The 19,981-nt window shown below is 40.0% G+C and overlaps 1 protein-coding gene across 1 annotated transcript in view; it reads left to right on the plus strand.

Annotated features, from left to right (window-relative positions):
- Positions 1 to 15,618, plus strand: part of LOC127644932 (gastrula zinc finger protein XlCGF57.1-like) — a 39,585-nt gene extending 23,967 nt beyond the window's left edge. Inside the window, exon 4 of the mRNA XM_052128387.1 lies at positions 12,626 to 15,618. Within this exon, the coding sequence (XP_051984347.1) occupies positions 12,626 to 13,530 (905 nt within the window). The 3' untranslated portion in view covers positions 13,531 to 15,618. The remainder of the gene's footprint in view (positions 1 to 12,625) is intronic.
- The last annotated feature ends 4,363 nt before the right edge of the window (positions 15,619 to 19,981 follow it).

The following is a 19,981-nucleotide window of genomic DNA, read 5'->3' on the forward strand; positions in this document are numbered from 1 at the left end:
ATGAACCAAATATGAAAATTTTCGTTCGTTTGATTGCTTTCAGCTCGAAACGGGAAATATAATAAACAAGGAAACCAAAACGAAATAATGGGTCGAATATACGTTGTCTTTATTTTTCTTTATTTGTTTTCCTATTTCCCACGGTGGATTCAATTCTGTTTCGCGCATGCGCAGTGGATAGTTTCAAAGGAGTAGGTCGCTGAGCGCCAAAAGCGTAGGGTTCGGTCCCAGTTGGTCAAACTTTCCAGTTCAAATGGCACTCGAACCATACATGTCTTTTATTGAGGACATGTTTATGAATGGAATGCCATGTCATGAGATCTCAGTAAAGATGCAAGAAATGGGTGTCCAGCGTGGAAGCTCTGAGATCAGCATCCGGAGACTACTTGCCTATGGGATCAATTCCATGCCACATATATTTGCAAAAATATAAAGTATTGCAAAATAAAATAAAGTTTTGCAAAACAAAAAAATGTATTGAGCAAAAAAAAATTTTTTTTAAAAAAACAAAAATTAAGTATCACAAACGTAAAATAAAGTATCGAGAGAAAAATAGAAAGTTTTGCAAACAAAAATAAAGAATTGCAAAATATAAATAAAATATAGCAAAAACCAAGATATAATTAATTGCAAAAATCAATGACTGTTGTAAAAGAAACTAAAGAACTTTTATCCTTTTTTATCTCTGCAACAGATTTTTAGGCAGCAATGATTTTGCCACACATCTTTTTCTTTGCAATGCCTACTAATTATTTTGCAATGCTCCTTTTAATCTGCATTTCCATCACGTGTGAGCTCGTGATACCGTTTTGCCTTTGCGCTTCACTTTTCTCTGCGTTTCACTTTATGGCACTGTTTTGACGTGGGGGTGGAGTCAGGGGATTGGGGCGTGTACAACGGGCTCAGTGATGCCTCCCTGGAAGTTACGCTCATTAGCTTGAGACACTGATCAAACATCATGGCTGAGCACAGGCATGCAGGTGGATCTCAGGTATATAAAGTTGATTGTTTCCTTTTATTTAATTAGCATTAAATGTGCTTTAACAGCGTTTGTGTCAGATAAAGAAGTTAGAGATCAGTTAAAGCGGTGGATTTATTAGCCATACGCGCTAACATAGCCAGCATCTGCAGTTTTTCTCTCTCAATTGATTGGACTATTGATTGATTCTTATGTTTACTTTATAGATTATAATTGTCTATACCATAGTATGTTGTCTTCTAAAGAAAAAATGTAAACTCCATATTTAGATGTAACATTATCACTGTTAAAGTAGACAATAAATATATTACAAATAAAAAGTTAAACGATCGTAACAAACGTGCATGTGTTCTGTCTTTAAAAATAAAGTTTTGAAATATAAAATGTTCACATCCCCTATATTCTTAACCCTGCGTTATACAGCTATGTGGCATGGGGCGTGGTCGTGAGTCGGTCTGCTGGAGAGAGAGAGCGGTAAGGCTTGTCACCTGGTTTGTAATTATCTCTAACACCTGTGTCTTGTTGTAGTGATACGGAGAGAGACATTTAAAGGGACGCCAAGTGTCGAGAGGGAGAGAGAGAGTGGATCCAGAAAGCTCCACAGACTGAGTGTGAGATTGTTTTGTTTACATTTCTACGGCGGTGACCGTCGTATGTTCGTGAAAGAAATTAAAGTGCTGATTTCAAACCTGCTTCGCTGTCTTCTGACTCCTCCATTGCTCAACGAACCTGTTCGCAAGCTACTTAAGTTCTTACGATGCTCACAGTAAATGTACGTGTATCTAGGTCATCTCATGTAATGATTTGCCATGTCACATTTAGCAGAAAGAATATCCAGATGTCGTGATCGAATCTTATTAGTGTTCTGACTCAAAGCTTCGGTCATATTCAGGCGGGTCAGCAGCAACAACAGCTTTCTCCTGCTGTTTCTCTGCCTCGAGTAGAGCAGGATATAACCAGTTTATCAGCACCTACTCTTAAGTATCAATGTTAAATTTGTTTTGCTTTTGCACAATTAACGTTATAAGTGATGTTCTTTTATTGTTTGTAGATCGTTTCCTGGGATGCTTATTTGTTACGATCGTTTAACTTTTTATTTGAAATCTATTTATTGTCTCCTTTAACAGTGATAATGTAACGTCTATTTACATATTTTTAAATATGGAGTTTAAATTTCTTTAGAAGACAACATACTATGGTATAGACAATTATAATCTATAAAGTAAACATAAGAATCAATCAATAGTCCAATCAATTGAGAGAGAAAAACTGCAGATGCTGGCTATGTTAGCGCGTATGGCTAATAAATCCACCGCTTTAACTGATCTCTAACTTCTTTATCTGACAGCAAACGCTGTTAAAGCACATTTAATGCTAATTAAATAAAAGGAAACAATCAACTTTATATACCTGAGATCCACCTGCATGCCTGTGCTCAGCCATGATGTTTGATCAGTGTCTCAAGCTAATGACGTAACTTCCAGGGAGGCATCACTGAGCCCGTTGTACACGCCCCAATCCCCTGACTCCACCCCCACGTCAAAACAGTGCCATAAAGTGAAACGCAGAGAAAAGTGAAGCACAAAGGCAAAACGGTATCACGAGCTCACACGTGATGGAAATGCAGATTAAAAGGAGCATTGCAAAATAATTAGTAGGCATTGCAAAGAAAAAGATGTGTGGCAAAATCATTGCTGCCTAAAAATCTGTTGCAGAGATAAAAAAGGATAAAAGTTCTTTAGTTTCTTTTACAACAGTCATTGATTTTTGCAATTAATTATATCTTGGTTTTTGCTATATTTTATTTATATTTTGCAATTCTTTATTTTTGTTTGCAAAACTTTCTATTTTTCTCTCGATACTTTATTTTACGTTTGTGATACTTAATTTTTGTTTTTAAAAAAAAAAAATTTTTTTGCTCAATACATTTTTTGTTTTGCAAAACTTTATTTTGCAATACTTTATATTTTTGCAAATATATGTGGCATGGAATTGATCCCATACATTTTGGTTGACTACTGTAGGTGTTTGCCAATGACTGTCTTGAAAGGCATCCTCAAAACTGTAGTGAGCTGGAGTATAGGGACGGCAAAAGTAACCTATATTGCGATGGAATGCAATATAAACTATAAGAAGGGCCTTCTCTCCATTCAGCCTTTTGTCTGATAACCACCGTGACAACTTCAATGCGTGAACATGTTTACATTTAGGCTATTTCAATAGATTTTTCAGTCAGTGAAGCCAAATAATTGGGTGACAAATAGCATGCATATAGACTATAAATTTTACAGGCTAACAAATACAGTGTTTGGAAAACTCTTAATTTGAAAAACAATGAATGCATATACTGCCAATCAGATTTAGCCCCACCCACAGGGAAAATCGGAATATCAAGTCGTTTTCTGATTTCCGTGCAAGAACGGAAAACCAAAAATCAAGTCATAATTTAGTTTTTTCGTTTTCAAAAAACGAAAAAAGGAGTTGTTTTCTCGTTTTTATATATGAAAGCAAAAACAAATGAACGAACGATACCCGGATCGTAATGACAGTTTAATCAGTATGGCGCAGCACATCTGAATTCAGACAAATTAATTGACCAAAGTTGAAATAAACATGAAAATTATCACTGGGAATTTGAACAAGTTGAATCAACCTAATGACCGACCAAAAAAGTGAGTGTTGATTCAACATCGAAAATGGATTGATTACTGATCTCGATCTTCACAACCGAAAACAGACGTTGAATCGACGTCTCCTTGCTATCTGCGTACCAGCCTCTGCTCCATCCCAGTAAGTGGCAGAAATGCACTATAGCTGGTTTGCCAACCGCCACAAAACATTAAAAGACGTTTCTCGTGGGTGTGTTACTCATCCCTGCCTCCAGAGGGCGATAAACAGGGACTAATGTGAGATAGAAGACGAGTGAAGAAGATGCACAAGCAAGTATTGTTGTGTTATGTTCATACTGATTTTTTTCAATCCATCTAAAGTCCTGATTGAGGAAAGTTATTTTGTTCAACATGTATGTAAGTTGATAAGTAAATGTTAATATTCGTTTGAGTATCTTTTTTGTGTTGTTTAATCTCTGTTTCTCTTGTAACTGCTGTATAATGGAAATTTGTTTGATGCAGGATTGTTTGAAACAGCTTTTGATGTTTGTTAAATTCACTTGTATAGTCATTATATATATATATATATATATATATATATATATATATATATATATATATATATGACCATATATTGTTTGCATCAGGACTTTATCATATATGAGTAGCCTGTTGGAGACTTTTATTCTTGAGGTTTAATTGTATAATATACTGTTGCAATCAAAATTATTCAATGCAAAAAATGTTATTAAATATTAGCTTCTTCTAAAGCTAATAGAGGAGATTATTTCATTACACAAGAATGGTCATGGCTAAAAGTACATTTCCAAGGCACTTCCATTGCCAATAAACAAAGTTGGCGGCACAATTCATACATTTTTAAAATGTGGTACATCAGCAAACTTCTTGGGTGTGAAAGAAAGCAAAACTTCACCAAGGAAAATGTTGACTGAATATTCAATGTAATTAGGAAAGACCCGTGGAGTCCTGGAAGAAGGATTTATGGACGTATGACACTAAACAGAAAATGAGATTTAGACCCATGGGGTCAGCAGTACGTCTGGACTAAGATGACAAGGTAATGACAAGACCAACACCATCCCTATTCCCTATGGTTAAGCATGGAAGTGGGTCAGGTCAGTTATGGGGTGTTTTGCGGCTGCAGGAAATGGCTGTCCTGACTATGTGAACAGACCTCATGGATTCTTTCAGGTATCAGGCCATTTTGGCATGAAAAATGTGATGCCTTCAGTGTGTAAATTGAAACTTTGTGATCACTGGACTTTCCAGCAAGAAAATAACAACAAAGATACATCCAAGTTGACCAAAATCAGGTTCAGGGATAGGCCATGGAATGTCCTTGAGTGGCCATTTCAGTCCATTAGAATCCCATTGAAAATCTTTGTTGGGATTTCAAGGAAGCAGTGGCAGCACAGAAACCAAAGAATGTCAATGAGCTGGAAGCTTTTGCTCATGAGAAATCTGTGAAAAATCCAACTGAACTCTTGGTTCACAAAATCATTCAAATGTGTATTAAAAACGTACTTTGATTGTTTACTGAGGTTTTAGTTGATATGATTTCATTCACATCACCAGAATGGATTGCTGGTCGGGGTTGAATAATTTTGATTGCAACTGTAGGACTGGGTCCTTGTTGTCATCATCATCATTTCATCTTCTTCAGCCAATTTAAATTACCTATTTGGGACTGAACTATTTTTAATGACATTCTGGGACTTGATTGTATTCTAATCTTAAATATATACATTTTGTGTTGTGTGTTTGTTTAAAGTCCGCATTCATGTTTCTGTTGCAAATTAACATCACTAAACGTTTAAAAAAACTACTTTTAATAAAAGTTGAATAATCCTGCCTTTAATCCATACAATTGTTGAGGGTAGTTTAGATGCCATACAGACGTTTATTGCCTAGCTATGGTTATACATGGTAAACAGGGTGATGGCATTTCCTACAACAATGGGGATATTATATAAATAAAATAATCTGCTTTTTTTTTTTTTGTCAGATCATCCTACAATTGAAAAAAGAATAGAAGGTGGTATATAAAGAGGAACAACTGAAGTTTACTGGCATACTATTATAAAAATGCAGTGTGTTAAAGAAGAGTTTAAAGAGGAGAATGAAGACATCAGTATAACAGAATCCTACAGAATGAAACATGAAGATTCTGAGGAACAAAGAGGTTGGTGTTCAATCTTGATTCTTCACAATGATTGATGAGGGCCATTAAGGACGTTTTCACAGCTGGCTTGTTTAGAGGATTTGTTTCAGAACCTGACACATTGTCTCCCTTAATTTGGATCATTTAGGCACATATGAACACAGCAATCTCACACTTGGATCTGCACCAAAACAACCAGTCTGAGACCACCTGGACAAGGAGGTCTCAGACCGATTGCAAACAAACTCTGGAGCGGTTCACTTGTGGTGAGAATGCAATCCGACCCAACAGACCAATGAAACAAATATCCCTTTAAAAACATTGACTATACCTGATGGATCTTTGTTGTCGATCCAACAGACCAATGAAACAAATATCCCTTTAAAAACATTAACCATACCTGATGGATCTTTGGTGTAAAAAGCTACACTTTCCTCTGTGGTGCCGTGAAATCAGGAGAATGTATGTAATGGGTCTGTCTTTGGTGATGGCATGAGAGGATTTTCACATGTTCCAGTTTTTGGGACTGCTTTTTTCCTTGGTTTTACAATGGTAATACACAGGAAAGACACTACCCATGTTGCAAAAATGAAAGCAAATAGAAATATAGCTGCAAGCAGCAATTAAGCACACCAATGGCATGTATGGAAATATCACTGGACATCAGTGATTATTACTTTAAGAAAAGAAGCATAAATACATAGGTATAATTGCTAACAGGTGGTGCAGTTACCAGAATTACATGGTGAGGTCAGGGTGTTGTCATTGTGACGCACACAAAGTTTCACATATTAGCGTTGCAGAGATACAGCCTCCGATGCTTTTTGGTGATTTGCCATCAAATGAGTTGGTGCACTATTCAAGAACCGTTATGTCTATCGAAAAGCTTTTGATAACTTTTAGTTTTGAGTGTCGCTAGATGATACATGACAAATTTCGTGCAAATCTGACTTACTCCTAAAAGTAAATGTAGGTTTTCAAAGTTCATCAAAATGGCAGACAGAATGTATGCCCAACCATGGCAAATTTGGTATCGGCATATTTGGCATGATGCCAGGAATCCAAGAGGGCATTGGCAGGATGATAGGCCAAAATAATCGTTATAAACATTTTAAAACCTTTTGTTATAACTTTTGACCACAAAGTGGTGCTGGCCCAAAAATAAATGTATAACTTTATACTACATTTTAGGAATGACATAGAAATATTGGCATAATTCAACTTGTTTCACCTCAAAAGAATCTAAAGAGACCAGCCTCATAATTATAGGCCAAACTATTCAGACGTTATAACTAAAAATATATATGTTTCTTATCTCCTGACCACTAGGTGGTGCTGTGCCAAAATGCTGCAGGTACCATCAAGTCATGATGGCTATGACAAATACCAAGTTTTGTGTCGATACGCCAAAGCATTGCGAAGATACAGTCTCACATCCATTTTAGTGCACTTACCATCAAATTTGTTGAAACACTATTCAAACGCTATTGTTTGTTTTGACCAAAAAAATTATAAAATTTTGTCCCCAGTATTTCTAGATGATACACGACACATTTTGTGCAAAATGGACACGGCCTAGGAGAAAAGTAGGATTTTCTGAAAATTAGAAATGCTGGAAAATCTAGTCAGGCGGAAATTGAAAATATGGTATACATTTGACTCGGCATGAGCTAGGGAACCAGAGGGAAAAAATATTTTGACTCTAGGCCTTGCAGTTCAAAAGTTAAAATCATAAACATAAGTGAAACTTTTAACACCCAAAATATAGTTGAGAGTACTCTCTCATAGAATGTTTTATAATCTTGCCGTGCTGAATGCTACTGTAACCGTTCCTTATCGTGCTCAGAAAAAAATGTGTCCCTGTTTTGGAGCAAATCTACAGAGCCCCTTAGACGAAAGTGCTTTTTTTTCTGAAATAGTTTCCGAAAATGCGTTTCCTCGCAATAGTTTTGCATTCCTTCTCAATAAACTTACCATGGTTTTACTTCAGAAGCCATATTTTAACCGTGATATTCATAGTAAAACCATCGTAATAATGTATATGTAACATATAATAATAATTGTTAAAATGTGGTATTTGTAGTGAAACCATAGTAACCACAAAATTATGATTTTTATTACTGTTGTTTTCATTCCCTTTCGATTACGGTTCACTCGACATTGCACAAACACTATGGGGAATTCATTTGACAACCTAATTGAAGCCCTTTGTACAGTAATGCCAATCCTTAGATTGTTTGAGCCCCACTCCTTTAGGATCACAGTTGGCCTATATAAGCGGGTGCAAAATCACAATTTCTTCAGAATTTTCTTCCTAAAAGACATCATCATATAAGCCCTTTCTGTTTCACCATCAAGATAAACTTGAATGGATGGGATCTTCTCTGCAGAAGAGAAGACTCATTTCCTGAACTAGGGCTGAACGAAAATGGTTAAAATGACAATCACGATTATTTTGCTTAATTTTAATCATGATTATTAATCACAGTTATTCTGCCCTTTTGAAGTTTTATTTTTATTGCAGGGATGCATGTTTTGGGCAAAAAAATGCTGTTGCCACAGCTTTGATATTTTTTCCTAAATAAACATTACATTTTAATTAAACTGCAGCTCTCATGTTGAACAAGGTGTTAAAACTACAAACAAGTAAATTACATTTTATTTTACCACCATGCTTTACTTCCAATTTTAGGGTATTCACACTTAAGTTCTCTTTAAAAAATAATCTGTGACCTTTCTAAAATTGCTGTGTCACCGCACTGCAACCAAAGTTTATAGTTTAGACTTGCTGCGTAATCATTTAATTGCTGAACAGACAGAGTTGTTGAATGACTGGTCTCAGAATAATTTGAAACCTCCACAAAGTCTCCGAAGGCAGCATGTATCAATCAAAGCAATATATGAAACATACTCGTAAACATCTGCAGCTCCATATGTCAGTGCATGCTCGAGTTCGAGAAGGATCTTGTGCTGATGCAAGCCATGCATGCCCCCGATCGTCTGACGCAGCAACCTCGCCAGTGTAATATTTACGCAATGAGCTCAGTCTCTCTATTGGAGCAATTGGTATGATTCCATGTCCCTCGCAGCTTCAGATATTGGTGTGTAGTCCATGGAGGATGTTGTCGTGCCTTCCCCCATGCTATGTGTTTTCACATGGGCATTTGAGGAGCTCAGTCTCAAGTGGTCCTCTCTAGAATAGCTGGAAAAATCTTGCCTGGATGAGTGGTTTCTGCAGGTCACTCATCATCAGCAGACCGCTGTCAAGAGAAATGCACCATTCTTCTCAGAGGTCCACACAGAGCCCATGAAGACCTGGCACATGCCCTACTCGTCACCACTCAGATCAGAAGGGATGCCGTTCTCACCACGGTGGTCCACGCAGACGAAAAGGGCTATCTAAATCTTAAATGATAGACCAGCCGATTGCAGCAAACCTCTATCCGGCTACCACCATGGGATGGAAGACTTTCCCCGACCATCCCTCCAAGCCATGTTGACTGCTGTCCCCACTGGCAGGAAGGGCTTATATGGTGTGGGTCACGAAAGTCACAGCTCAGGCCATCCAAAAGGTGATGAGTAACCTGGTGGTTCTGGACCAACATGTCTAGCTGACTCTCACAGAGTTGTGTGATGCAGAGAAAGCCACCCACTTTGACACCCCGTGTCACCAGCTGGTATGTTTGACAACGCCGTAGAAGGCTTTGCTGAGCGCTTCATCGCTGCACAAAAGCAATTGCAAGCAAAGCACTTCCTACTGAAAAGAAGCCTTTCCTTTCTACTAGCCTGCTCCCCCTCTACTCTGGGTCAGCGTCCGGTGAAGAACCCCTCTCTCGCCACTCCAGTTCCAACAAAGGCTGCCACTGAGCCATTGGTGAAACCAAGTAAACCAGTGGCTCAGTTGAAAACCTTAACTGCCTTAAACGACGTGGGGAAAAAAACTCCTGGCAGCAGAAGCTCTCCTGATCAGCCCAGCCCTGTGAAGAGGAGCCTAGAGCCCGCTGTTCTTCTCGGCCAAATGAAAGCCCAACATTCTAAATAAAGGGCTCTTTTCCTCTTCATGTTTCTCACACCCCACACATCTCTTATAGCAAGCAAATCAGTGCACCCACTGTCCAGTTACACAGTGCTAAAATTAATCGAACATTGTTATACAATCCAGTTTGCATGCCAGCCACATTGCTTTAACTGTCATGAATTCTGTCATGTAAGGTCCCATCACGGGATGCGGCAGTGTTGCGTACATAAATTCATAATCTCGTCGCAGAAACGCCATAGAGATTGTTCCAAACTGCATTGCCTACTAAGGGTTCTACTGCAGCTATTTTCTCATTTCAAAGAAAGACTGTGGGCTTTGGTTCATTTGAATCACGTGCTTGCATAACAAACCCATTCAAAATGATTACTAAGAAACAGATCTTATTGCACATCCATCATCAGGACTGGTTTGTGTACTTTAATGTACAAATTGCACTGCATCACAGGATGTTTTTGTGATTTGTGTTTGAGAGAACTCCATATCAATTAAAAGTCCTTCCCTTCGGTCCTTCTCTGCTCCCCATACATTCACAAAATGTATTGATGCACTGCTTATGCCAATAAAACTGAATGGCGTGCACATTTTTAATTACCTCGACAATTGGCTATTACTAGCCTGGGTCTCAATGTCAACTTGGCAAAAAGCATGCTTTCTCCTAGCCAACAGATCTCCTTTTTGGGAGTCCGACTCTACTCCGTGAGCATGCATGCACACCTCATAAGCGAGCACATTCAAACCATTCTTCAGAGTCTGTCTCAGTTCAAACTGGGGAAAACATTTCCACTGAAATCAAAAAAAAAAATGCTGGGTCTTAAGGCGGCAGCATCCGCCATCATACTTTTAGGTCTTTTACACATAAGCCCTCTCCAGTGCTGGCTCAAACATTGTGTACCGTGTACAGCTCAAGACTTTTACTAGCAGGGTGTTGCTGTTTCTGGTTTTCAGGTGAAAAGAGGCTGGAACTAAAAGCGTCTTCCTAGCTTTGAAGGCTTTTCATTCAGATATAGTGAATCACCACTTTCTGATTAGTTTGGATAAAATTACAGTAGATGCATATATATAAATTGCCAGGGTGGAACTCGATAGCTGCGAATAATGAACCTGGGACAGGTATGCGACATATGTCCTGGGCTGCCTAGACTGCGGAGCGAATCTGCTATCGCACCAGTGAGCAATGCCAGGGGAATGGAGACTTCATCCTCAGACTGTCCTGAGGGTTTGGGAAGTCAACCTGTTTGCCTCCATGGAGAATGCCACCTGTCCCCTCTAGTACTCTTTGTTCCAAGCCCCGCTATGGGTGGATGCCATGGCCCACAAATGGCCTGCGAAATGCAAGTATGTGTTTCCCCTGGTTCACCACATCTGTTCACACAAGGTCTTACCCCATCAACATTTAAAATCTATGTAGTGACAATCTCGGCATATCACGTCTCTTCTATAGGCAGACATGCACTCATGAGCCCCCCATTCGAACCATTGGAATCTGTTGAGTTGCGTGTGCTTTCTCTAAAGACTTTTGTTTAGCCAACTTCTGTTGGCTCTGGCCTCAGTTAAACCGGTGGGTGATATGCAGGTGCTGTCGGTTGACTGCGCATGTCTTTAATTCGGGCCTGGTCTTTCAAAAGCCACCATGAAACCCAGAAAAGGCTTTGTGCCTAAGGTGCTATCCATGCCCTTCAGGGCTCAGGTGGTCTGCCTACAAGCCTTCTTCCCCCCACTGTTTAATTAGGATGAGGAGCTGTTGATGCATTTCTTATGCTCTGTGCAGGCATTACACCCATTTTAGGCTGTTGGATCAGCTCTTTGTTATGGATGACACACAAAGGCATGTCCATCTCAAAGCAAAGGTTCTCTCACTGGATCATTGATGCGATCACCTATGCTAAATCATAGGGTGCAAGATGCCCTGCAAGATTTGCAGCAGGGTGGTCTTCGCATAACACGTTGGCAAGGTTTTACAACCTAGACATGAAAACCATCTCTTCGCAGGTTTTCTCTGTGTATTGTTCAACACTCACGGGTGAGCCCAAGCTCCTTTATTATGCTATGATTTTTAGGCTGTTGTTTAAATTTACCTTTGGTAGGTCCCTCGGGTATGACATCATGTAGTGCGGAGACTCTGTTCCCCATAAGATTTGACGTAATGTCGAGTGAACTGTAATCGAAAGGGAATGAATCTGGTTAGACAAGACATGAGACATTGAGAAAGCTGGCCTCACTACTACTTCAGAATTTTGAGGTACGAATGTCATGATTAAAACCATGGTAAATTTATTACAATGCAATACAAAACTATTTCAGAAAAATATACATAAAAATACCCTGTTATCTAAGGGACTTCATACAAATCAAACAAGCTACTGGTCTGAAAACACCCTGTGGTATGAAAGCTTCAGACAGTTCACTAGATCTGGCAGCTATAGTTAGAAAATCACAGAAGCAGTAAAATTCAAACTATCAAACAAATAATACAAAATATACATGAGAATATTAACTTTCAGCATATAAAATATTACTTAAAATGTGATATTTGTCCTTTGCTGCTCACTGCCATTACATAGGGGTTCAGTTGTATTTTTTTCACATGTGTCAATTTACTATGTTCATTTTAGACTTTACAGAAGTGAAAGAGGAAATTCAAGAACTGAATGATGTGGATGAGAAACATCATGTTCATAAATTTGATAAAATTACTGTTGAAGAAGATTTTAGTGGCTCAAAGACTAAAACAAAATTATCACAGAAAAGAACTCGAAGAACAAGAGCCAACAATTCTTTCACCTGCTCTCACTGTGGAAAGAGTTTCACACAAAAAGGAAACCTTAAAACTCACTTAAGACTTCACTCTGGAGAGAAGCCTTTCACCTGCCTTCAGTGTGGAAAGACTTTTGCAAATAAAGGAGATCTTAAGTGTCACTTGAGAATTCACACAGGAGAAAAGCCTTTCACCTGCTCTCACTGTGGAAAGAGTTTCACACAAATAGGAAACCTTAAAACTCACTTAAGACTTCACTCTGGAGAGAAGCCTTTCGCCTGCCTTCAGTGTGGAAAGACTTTTGCAAATAAAGGAGAACTTAAGTGTCACTTGAGAATGCACACTGGGGAGAAGCCTTTCACCTGCTCTCACTGTGGAAAGAGTTTCACACAAAAAGGAAACCTTAAAACTCATTTAAGACTTCACTCTGGAGATAAGCCTTTCACCTGCCTTCAGTGTGGAAAGACTTTTGCAAATAAAGGAGATCTTAAGTGTCACATTAGAATTCACACTGGAGAAAAGCCTTTCACCTGCCTTCAGTGTGGAAAGAGTTTCACACAAAAAGGAAACCTTAGAACTCACTTAAGACTTCACTCTGGAGATAAGCCTTTCACCTGTCTTCAGTGTGGAAAGACTTTTGCAAATAAAGGAGATCTTAAGTGTCACATTAGAATTCACACTGGAGAGAAGCCTTTCACCTGCTTTCACTGTGGAAAGAGTTTCGCACAAAAAGGAAACCTTAAAACTCACTTAAGACTTCATTCTGGAGAGAAGCCTGTCACCTGCTCTCAGTGTGGAAAGAGAAACTCAGTGACATCCAGCCTTCAGAGTCACTTTCGTCTGCACTACGGAGTACAGAAGAGTTTCAGCACATCAAGTAATCTACACACTCATTTAAAAAAACATTGCCCGAACTGTCTAATTCAGAATAGACTTTCTACTGCTGCAAACACTGGGTTGATTTAGTCATTAGCAGCTCTTAAACGCTAAGGGGCGCTATAACCATAGAATTTCAAAAGGCCAGAGCTGAACAACCTCAAAGCTCTTTCCCACAACATCACGACCATTCAGTTTGCATTCTTATTTTGCCAAATAAATAGAAGAAGAAGAAAGGTATTAGAAATGCAAATTCACAACCACAAAGTCTCCATCTAGCCAGCAAATCAAAGACTTTCCTGCAGCATTCAGCATTAATGAGGACGCCCACGCATCTGGACTTAATTGTTTCCATTTATTCATTCACATTTAATTAGAGAGAATTATCATTTGTAAGTATTTTTATATGTATACACTGATATTATGAGTGAGCATCATTCAGCAGCATATTCAAAAAATTGTTACTTCCAAAAACTGTCAAATCTCCAAATATGTGCTTTCTTTTAAAGATGCACTGTAAATTATGTGTTTGTGTCATCTTGGAGCATTATTCAAAATCGATAGTTTTCAGTTTCAGATGCAGTTGTAGAAATCCACTATGCAGTCAGCCATGATTAATTTACAGTGCATCTGGAACATATTCACAGCGCTTCACTTTTTCCACTTTTTGTTATGTTACAGACTTATTCCAAAATGGATTCAATTCATTATTTTCCTCAAAATTCTACACACAATACCCCATAATGTCAAACGTGAATATGTTTATTTATTAAAAATAAAAAACGAAAAAAATCACATGTACATAAGTATTCACAGCCTTTGCTCAATACTTTGTTGAAGCACCTTTGGCACCAATTACAGCCTCAAATCTTTTTGAGTATGATGCTACAAGCTTGGCACACCTATTTTTGGGCAGTTTCTCCCATTCTTCTTTGCAGGACCTCTGAAGCTCCATCAGGTTGTATGGGGAGCGTCGGTGCACAGCCATTTTCAGATCTCTCCAGAGATGTTCAATCTGGTTCAAGTCTGTGCTCTGGCTGGGCCACTCAAGGACATTCACAGAGTTGTCCCGTAGCCACTCCTTTGTTATCTTGGCTGTGTGCTTAGGGTCGTTGTCCTGTTGGAAGATGAACCTTCGCCCCAGTCTGAGGTCCAGAGCGCTCTGGAGCAGGTTTTCATCAAGGATGTCACTGTACATTGCTGCATTCATCTTTCCCTCGATCCTGACTAGTCTCCCAGTTCCTGCCACTGAAAAACATCCCTACAGCATGATGCTGCCACCACCATGCTTCACTGTAGGGATGGTATTGGCCAGGTGATGAGCGGTGCCTGGTTTTCTCCAGACATGATGCTTGCCATTCAGGCCAATGAGTTCAATCTTTGTTTCATCAGACCAGAGAATTTTGTTTCTCATGGTCTGAGAGTCCTTCAGGTGTCTTTTGGCAAACTCCAGGCGGGCTGTCATGTGCCTTTTACTGAGGAGTTGCTTCTGTCTGGCCACTCTACCATACAGGCCTGATTGGTGGAGTGCTGCAGAGATGGTTGTTCTTCTGGAAGGTTCTCCTCTCTCCACAGAGAAACTTTGGAGCTCTGTCAGAGTGACCATCGGTTCTTGGTCACCTCCCTGACTAAGGCCCTTCTCCCCCGATCGCTCAGTTTGGCCAGGCGACCAGCTCTAGGAAGAGTCCTGGTGGTTCCAAACTTATTCCATTTACGGATGATGGAGGCCACTGTGCTCATTGGGACCTTCAATGCTACAGAAATGTTTCTGTACCCTTCCCCAGATCTGTGCCTCGATACAATCCTGTCTCGGAGGTCTACAGACAATTCCTTGGACTTCATGGCTCGATTTGTGTTCTGACATGCACTGTGGGACCTTATATAGACAGGTGTTTGCCTTTCCAAATCATGTCCAATCAACTGAATTTTCCACAGGTGGACTCCAATCAAGTTGTAGAAACATCTCAAGTATGATCAGTGGAAACAGGATGCACCTGAGCTCAAGTTTGAGTGTCATGGCAAAGGCTGTGAATACTTATGTACATGTGATTTGTTTTTCATTTTTGATTTTTAATAAATTTGCAAAGATTTCAAACAAACTTCTTTCACGTTGTAATTATGGGGTGGTATGTTTGTAAAATTATGAGGAAAATAATGAATATAATCCATTTTGGAATAAGGCTGTAACATAACAAAATATGGAAAAAGTGAAGTGCTGTGAATACTTTCTGGATGCACTGTAATCCATGAGTAAAAGTGTGTAATAAAAGGGTGGTTACTGAGATGAAGCCAGTAGTATTCGACTGGTCATGTGATTCTAACATGGCAGCCCCTTGAGGGGACCCTCTCTATGTAGAATAAAACGGCTTCTATAAGTTTACTGATATAATTGGAGTCTTCATCTTCTGTGAGTAGCCATGATTTTATACACGTTTCAAAATTTCTTTAGGGTTAACTTTTTTCATGAGGAAATAGTACATTTAATGTGCTGATGGGCTAGCCAATATTTTCTGTTTTTAAACAGGATTTTCAAATGTGAATTAATTTATATGTATACAATTGTATCATATGTTCTATTTTCCTGGCAATAAAAATGGAAGAAAAGGTGAACAGAATTATTCTTTGTTGTAGGCAACATAATTATCAAAAGAAATATTGTAAACTATTTAAATACCGGTAAGAATCGCAGTTCCCTTAGTTACGACACTTGACATTGCGTTTATTAACGCATATGGGGGAGTGCCTTCTTACAATACCTAGTTTAAACCTCTCAACAATAACACCAATATTCTAATTATGGCTATGGTGTTAGAGCCCTGCCTGTTTTGGTGCAAAGCTGTCTGATTTAAAAGCAGGTGCACAAACACCATTTCCTAAGAATATCTTCCTTCAAGACAGCGATCATCTCTTGTTTAGAAGCCCTCTACCCTTTGTGGTCAATATGCACGAGTCAGCGGGTGGAACTTAATGACTACGAGAAGAATCTCCACTCCTCTGCAGTGCTCAGACGAACATTACTCCACCTTGATGCTTTGCTGGTGAACGGACCTCAGCATCCTGATTCCCCACAAAACTTCAGCAGGTGTTGTGTATACTTAAAAAGCAATTGTTTATTGTGGGAAATATAAATATACACAGTACTGTGCAAAAGTTTTAAGCACTTGTGAAATATTTTGCATAGTGAGGATGTCTTCAAAAATAATGCCATATGTTTTCATTTATCAATTACGTCATCCAAAATCTAGTAAACATAACAAAAGCTACATCAATATTCGGTGTGACCACCTTTGCCTTCAAAATGGCAACCAAAATCTTGGTTGTAGATAGGATGTTCCAAGCTTCGTGGCGAATTCACAACAGTTCTTCTATTTCTCAATTGCTTCTGTCACTTTATGTAATCTCAGACTGACCCGACGTTCATGGGGGGGCTCTGTGGGGGCCATGCCATCTGTTGCAGGGCTCCCTATTCTATTTGCATAAGTAATGTTCGGGAGTTTAAAATGTATATTTCCTATTGACACACTAAAGCTATAGATATAATTAACCATCCTATCATATTACTTCTGAAGTCATGGACGTAACCACTGGAATAAAATGGATTACTTTTATGCTGCATTTATGTGCTTTTTGGAGTGTCAATTTTGGCATCCTTTCACATGTATTCAAACTTTGCATATTGTTCCCTTATACCTACATTAAGTAATTTATAGCTTAAGACAAATGCTTTTGTAAAACATCTTATGTGCATAAACATTTGCACAGTACTGTATGCATATGTGTGTGTGTGTGTGTGTGTGTGTGTGTGTGTGTGTGTATATATATATACACACACACACACACACAAGTAAATAACAACTGAAATTCACAGTATGAGTTTGTCATTCATATTAATTTTTAAATGGTTCAGTTGTACCATTAATAATAATTTGACCAGTACTTTGTCATGCAGTATTTAGAAAAAGTTAAACAATTTGTAATAATTTCTTTACATTTTGGTAGCACTGGGGGAATGCTGTTACAATGCAAGCTTCTTAAATGTACATTTACAAACAAAATTAAAGCATCTGGTGTGTGTGTGCGTGCGTGCGTTTATGTAGATGTTAAAATTATTTTTAAATATGGCTACCGTCTTTCACACCTTTCCAACCCCACCCACATTTGCTACTGTATGCCTACAGTATAAAGGTGCACCTAAACTGTATGCTACCACAGATGTACGTTCATGTTTTGTTTAGTGTTATAACTTGTATTAAAGTGAAGAAAATTATCGGTTCACTCGTGCTCCCTGCTGCTGTTTGAACTGAGGCCGATACCACGATCTGTCACACAGTGCATTAAAGACAGTCAAAATAAATTAAATTCTTTTAATTTCAGGATAAAATTGACATAGTTTGAAAGCTGAGACTGATTTTTATTGATAAAAACACAAAGCAGTCCCAATTTAAAAGTCTCAGCTATTTATAAATTTATATTTCTACTCCAAGCCATTGTCGAGATATAATCATTTAAATGGTGGCTGTCATAAACACTTGTTTTTGAGAAAAAGGACTCTAAAATCCAAACAATTTTTAGATATTTGAAAGAATTGGGAGATTTATTCAAACATACTTGTGGCATGGGGACGTGGTCATGTGTCAGATGCCTCCACCGCTGACTCAGGCAATGGCAACAACCTCCTGTCCAAGCTCCACTCTCTCAGGAACCGCCTCCCTCCATGGTTTGAGGAGGTTGAGGTGGTAGGTTTGACGTGCCCCTCTACTATCCGTTTGCTTAACCTCACAATCGAGATCTCCGACTCATCGTGTGACCTCAAAGGGTCTTTGCCACTTGGTGAGTAATTTGGAGGTCGAGGTGGGCAGTAATACAAGCACTAGAGTGCCCCTGTCGTACAGTCGGCATTGATGTTCTTGTGCTTGGAGCAAATTCTCCTGTGTTACCTGCCCCAAAGTGTGGAGTTTTGCTCTAAGTTCAAGAACGTATTGAATTAGATTTTTACTATTCGAAGGTCCTTCCTCCCAAGCTTCCCGTATGACGTCAAACACGCTGCGTGGCCAGCGCCCATAGAGTAGCTCAAATGGGTAAAAGGCGGTGGAGGCTTGTGGGACTTCTCGTACTATGCTTCCGGATATCTTGTTGCATAGTCCACCAGAACTAATACAAAGCGATGCCTGCGTGCAGTCTTCTCTAATGGCCCGACGAGATCCATTCCAATTCTGTCGAAGGGGATCACGATCAACGGCAGTGGGCGCAATGGCGCTTTTGGGGTGGCCGGTGGATTTACCAACTGACATTACCAGCATGCCGCACATTACTTGCGGACGTCCCTGTGAATGCCCGGCCAAAAGAAATGGGCCATTATACGTTTCAAAGACTTTTCGTGACCTAAGTGGCCAGCCATTGGATTATAGTGAGCTTCCTGGAAGATTGTTTCCCGACGGCTCTTTGGTATTAACAGCTGAATTGTAATTTTCTTTGGTTTGAGTGTCCTGCGTCACTCGATACAACCGCTCTTTGATAATAGAGAAGTACGGGTATGTGAGCGCAAGACCGGGCTGGAGCTGTTGACCATCAATTACTTTCACTTGGTCGAAGGCATGCTTGAGGGACTCGTGACGTGATTGCTCCAGAGGGAAGTCCCCCTCAGGGAAGTCCCTGAGAATGCTGAATTCCCATGTCTGCATCATCCTGACGCGGAGCCAATGTTGACGGCCCCAGCACCACCTCCCCAGCCATAGTATCGCACGTCACACCCCGCACCACTTCTTTGCAGGACCCATCCACACGCATTACCCTCAATAGATTTTTTAAAACCAGGCCAATTGGTTACCAGAATTAGTGGGTGGATGAGGCGGGCATTAACCGCGGCCTCGACTGTATGCCTTTTTCCCATGTATCATATCTCAGTGGTAACCACTGGATACTTGTGAATGTCACCATGCACACACCTCACCCTCACCAGTTTATTCTTATCCGATGCCTCGCCTTGCACCAAGCATTGGTGGATCAAGGTTTGAGAACAACCTGTACCCACCAAAGCTTGATGTGTATCCCCCTTTACCCTTGCCTGCATACGATACATCCCTGCCCGATCAGGGGCAGCCTGTGGAGCGTCGGGGATCTGAACCAATGTCGCCACCTCCATCACTGGACACCGCTCCTGGCTGTGTCCGGTTCCCCCTGCAGCTCCAGCAGACCGCCCAGGTCCTCCTTCTGCACTCGTGGGGGCGGTCTCGCAACCTGGGGGGGATAGCAGAGAGAGACGGGGGGGTGGGAGAGACAGACTAGGGAAAGGGTCCTCTGGACCAGGGCCGGGGTCTGAGCGGGCCTCCCCACCTCCGAGGAGCCGGAATTGGGTGGGAGTGAGGGGAACAGGGTGGAACATAAGACACATGGGGTGGAGAGAGAGAGAAGAGAGAGAGAGGATAATGCTTCCCCGCCTCCTGGGAACGCTGCCATGTAGTCCTTTGACAGCTGGACGGCTCCATCCAACGACGCCAGGCGGTGGCACTGGACCCACTCGGACATGCCTCGGGGAAGTTGG

The sequence above is a fragment of the Xyrauchen texanus genome, chromosome 6 (genome assembly GCF_025860055.1).
Source record: "Xyrauchen texanus isolate HMW12.3.18 chromosome 6, RBS_HiC_50CHRs, whole genome shotgun sequence".
Taxonomy (NCBI): domain Eukaryota; kingdom Metazoa; phylum Chordata; class Actinopteri; order Cypriniformes; family Catostomidae; genus Xyrauchen; species Xyrauchen texanus.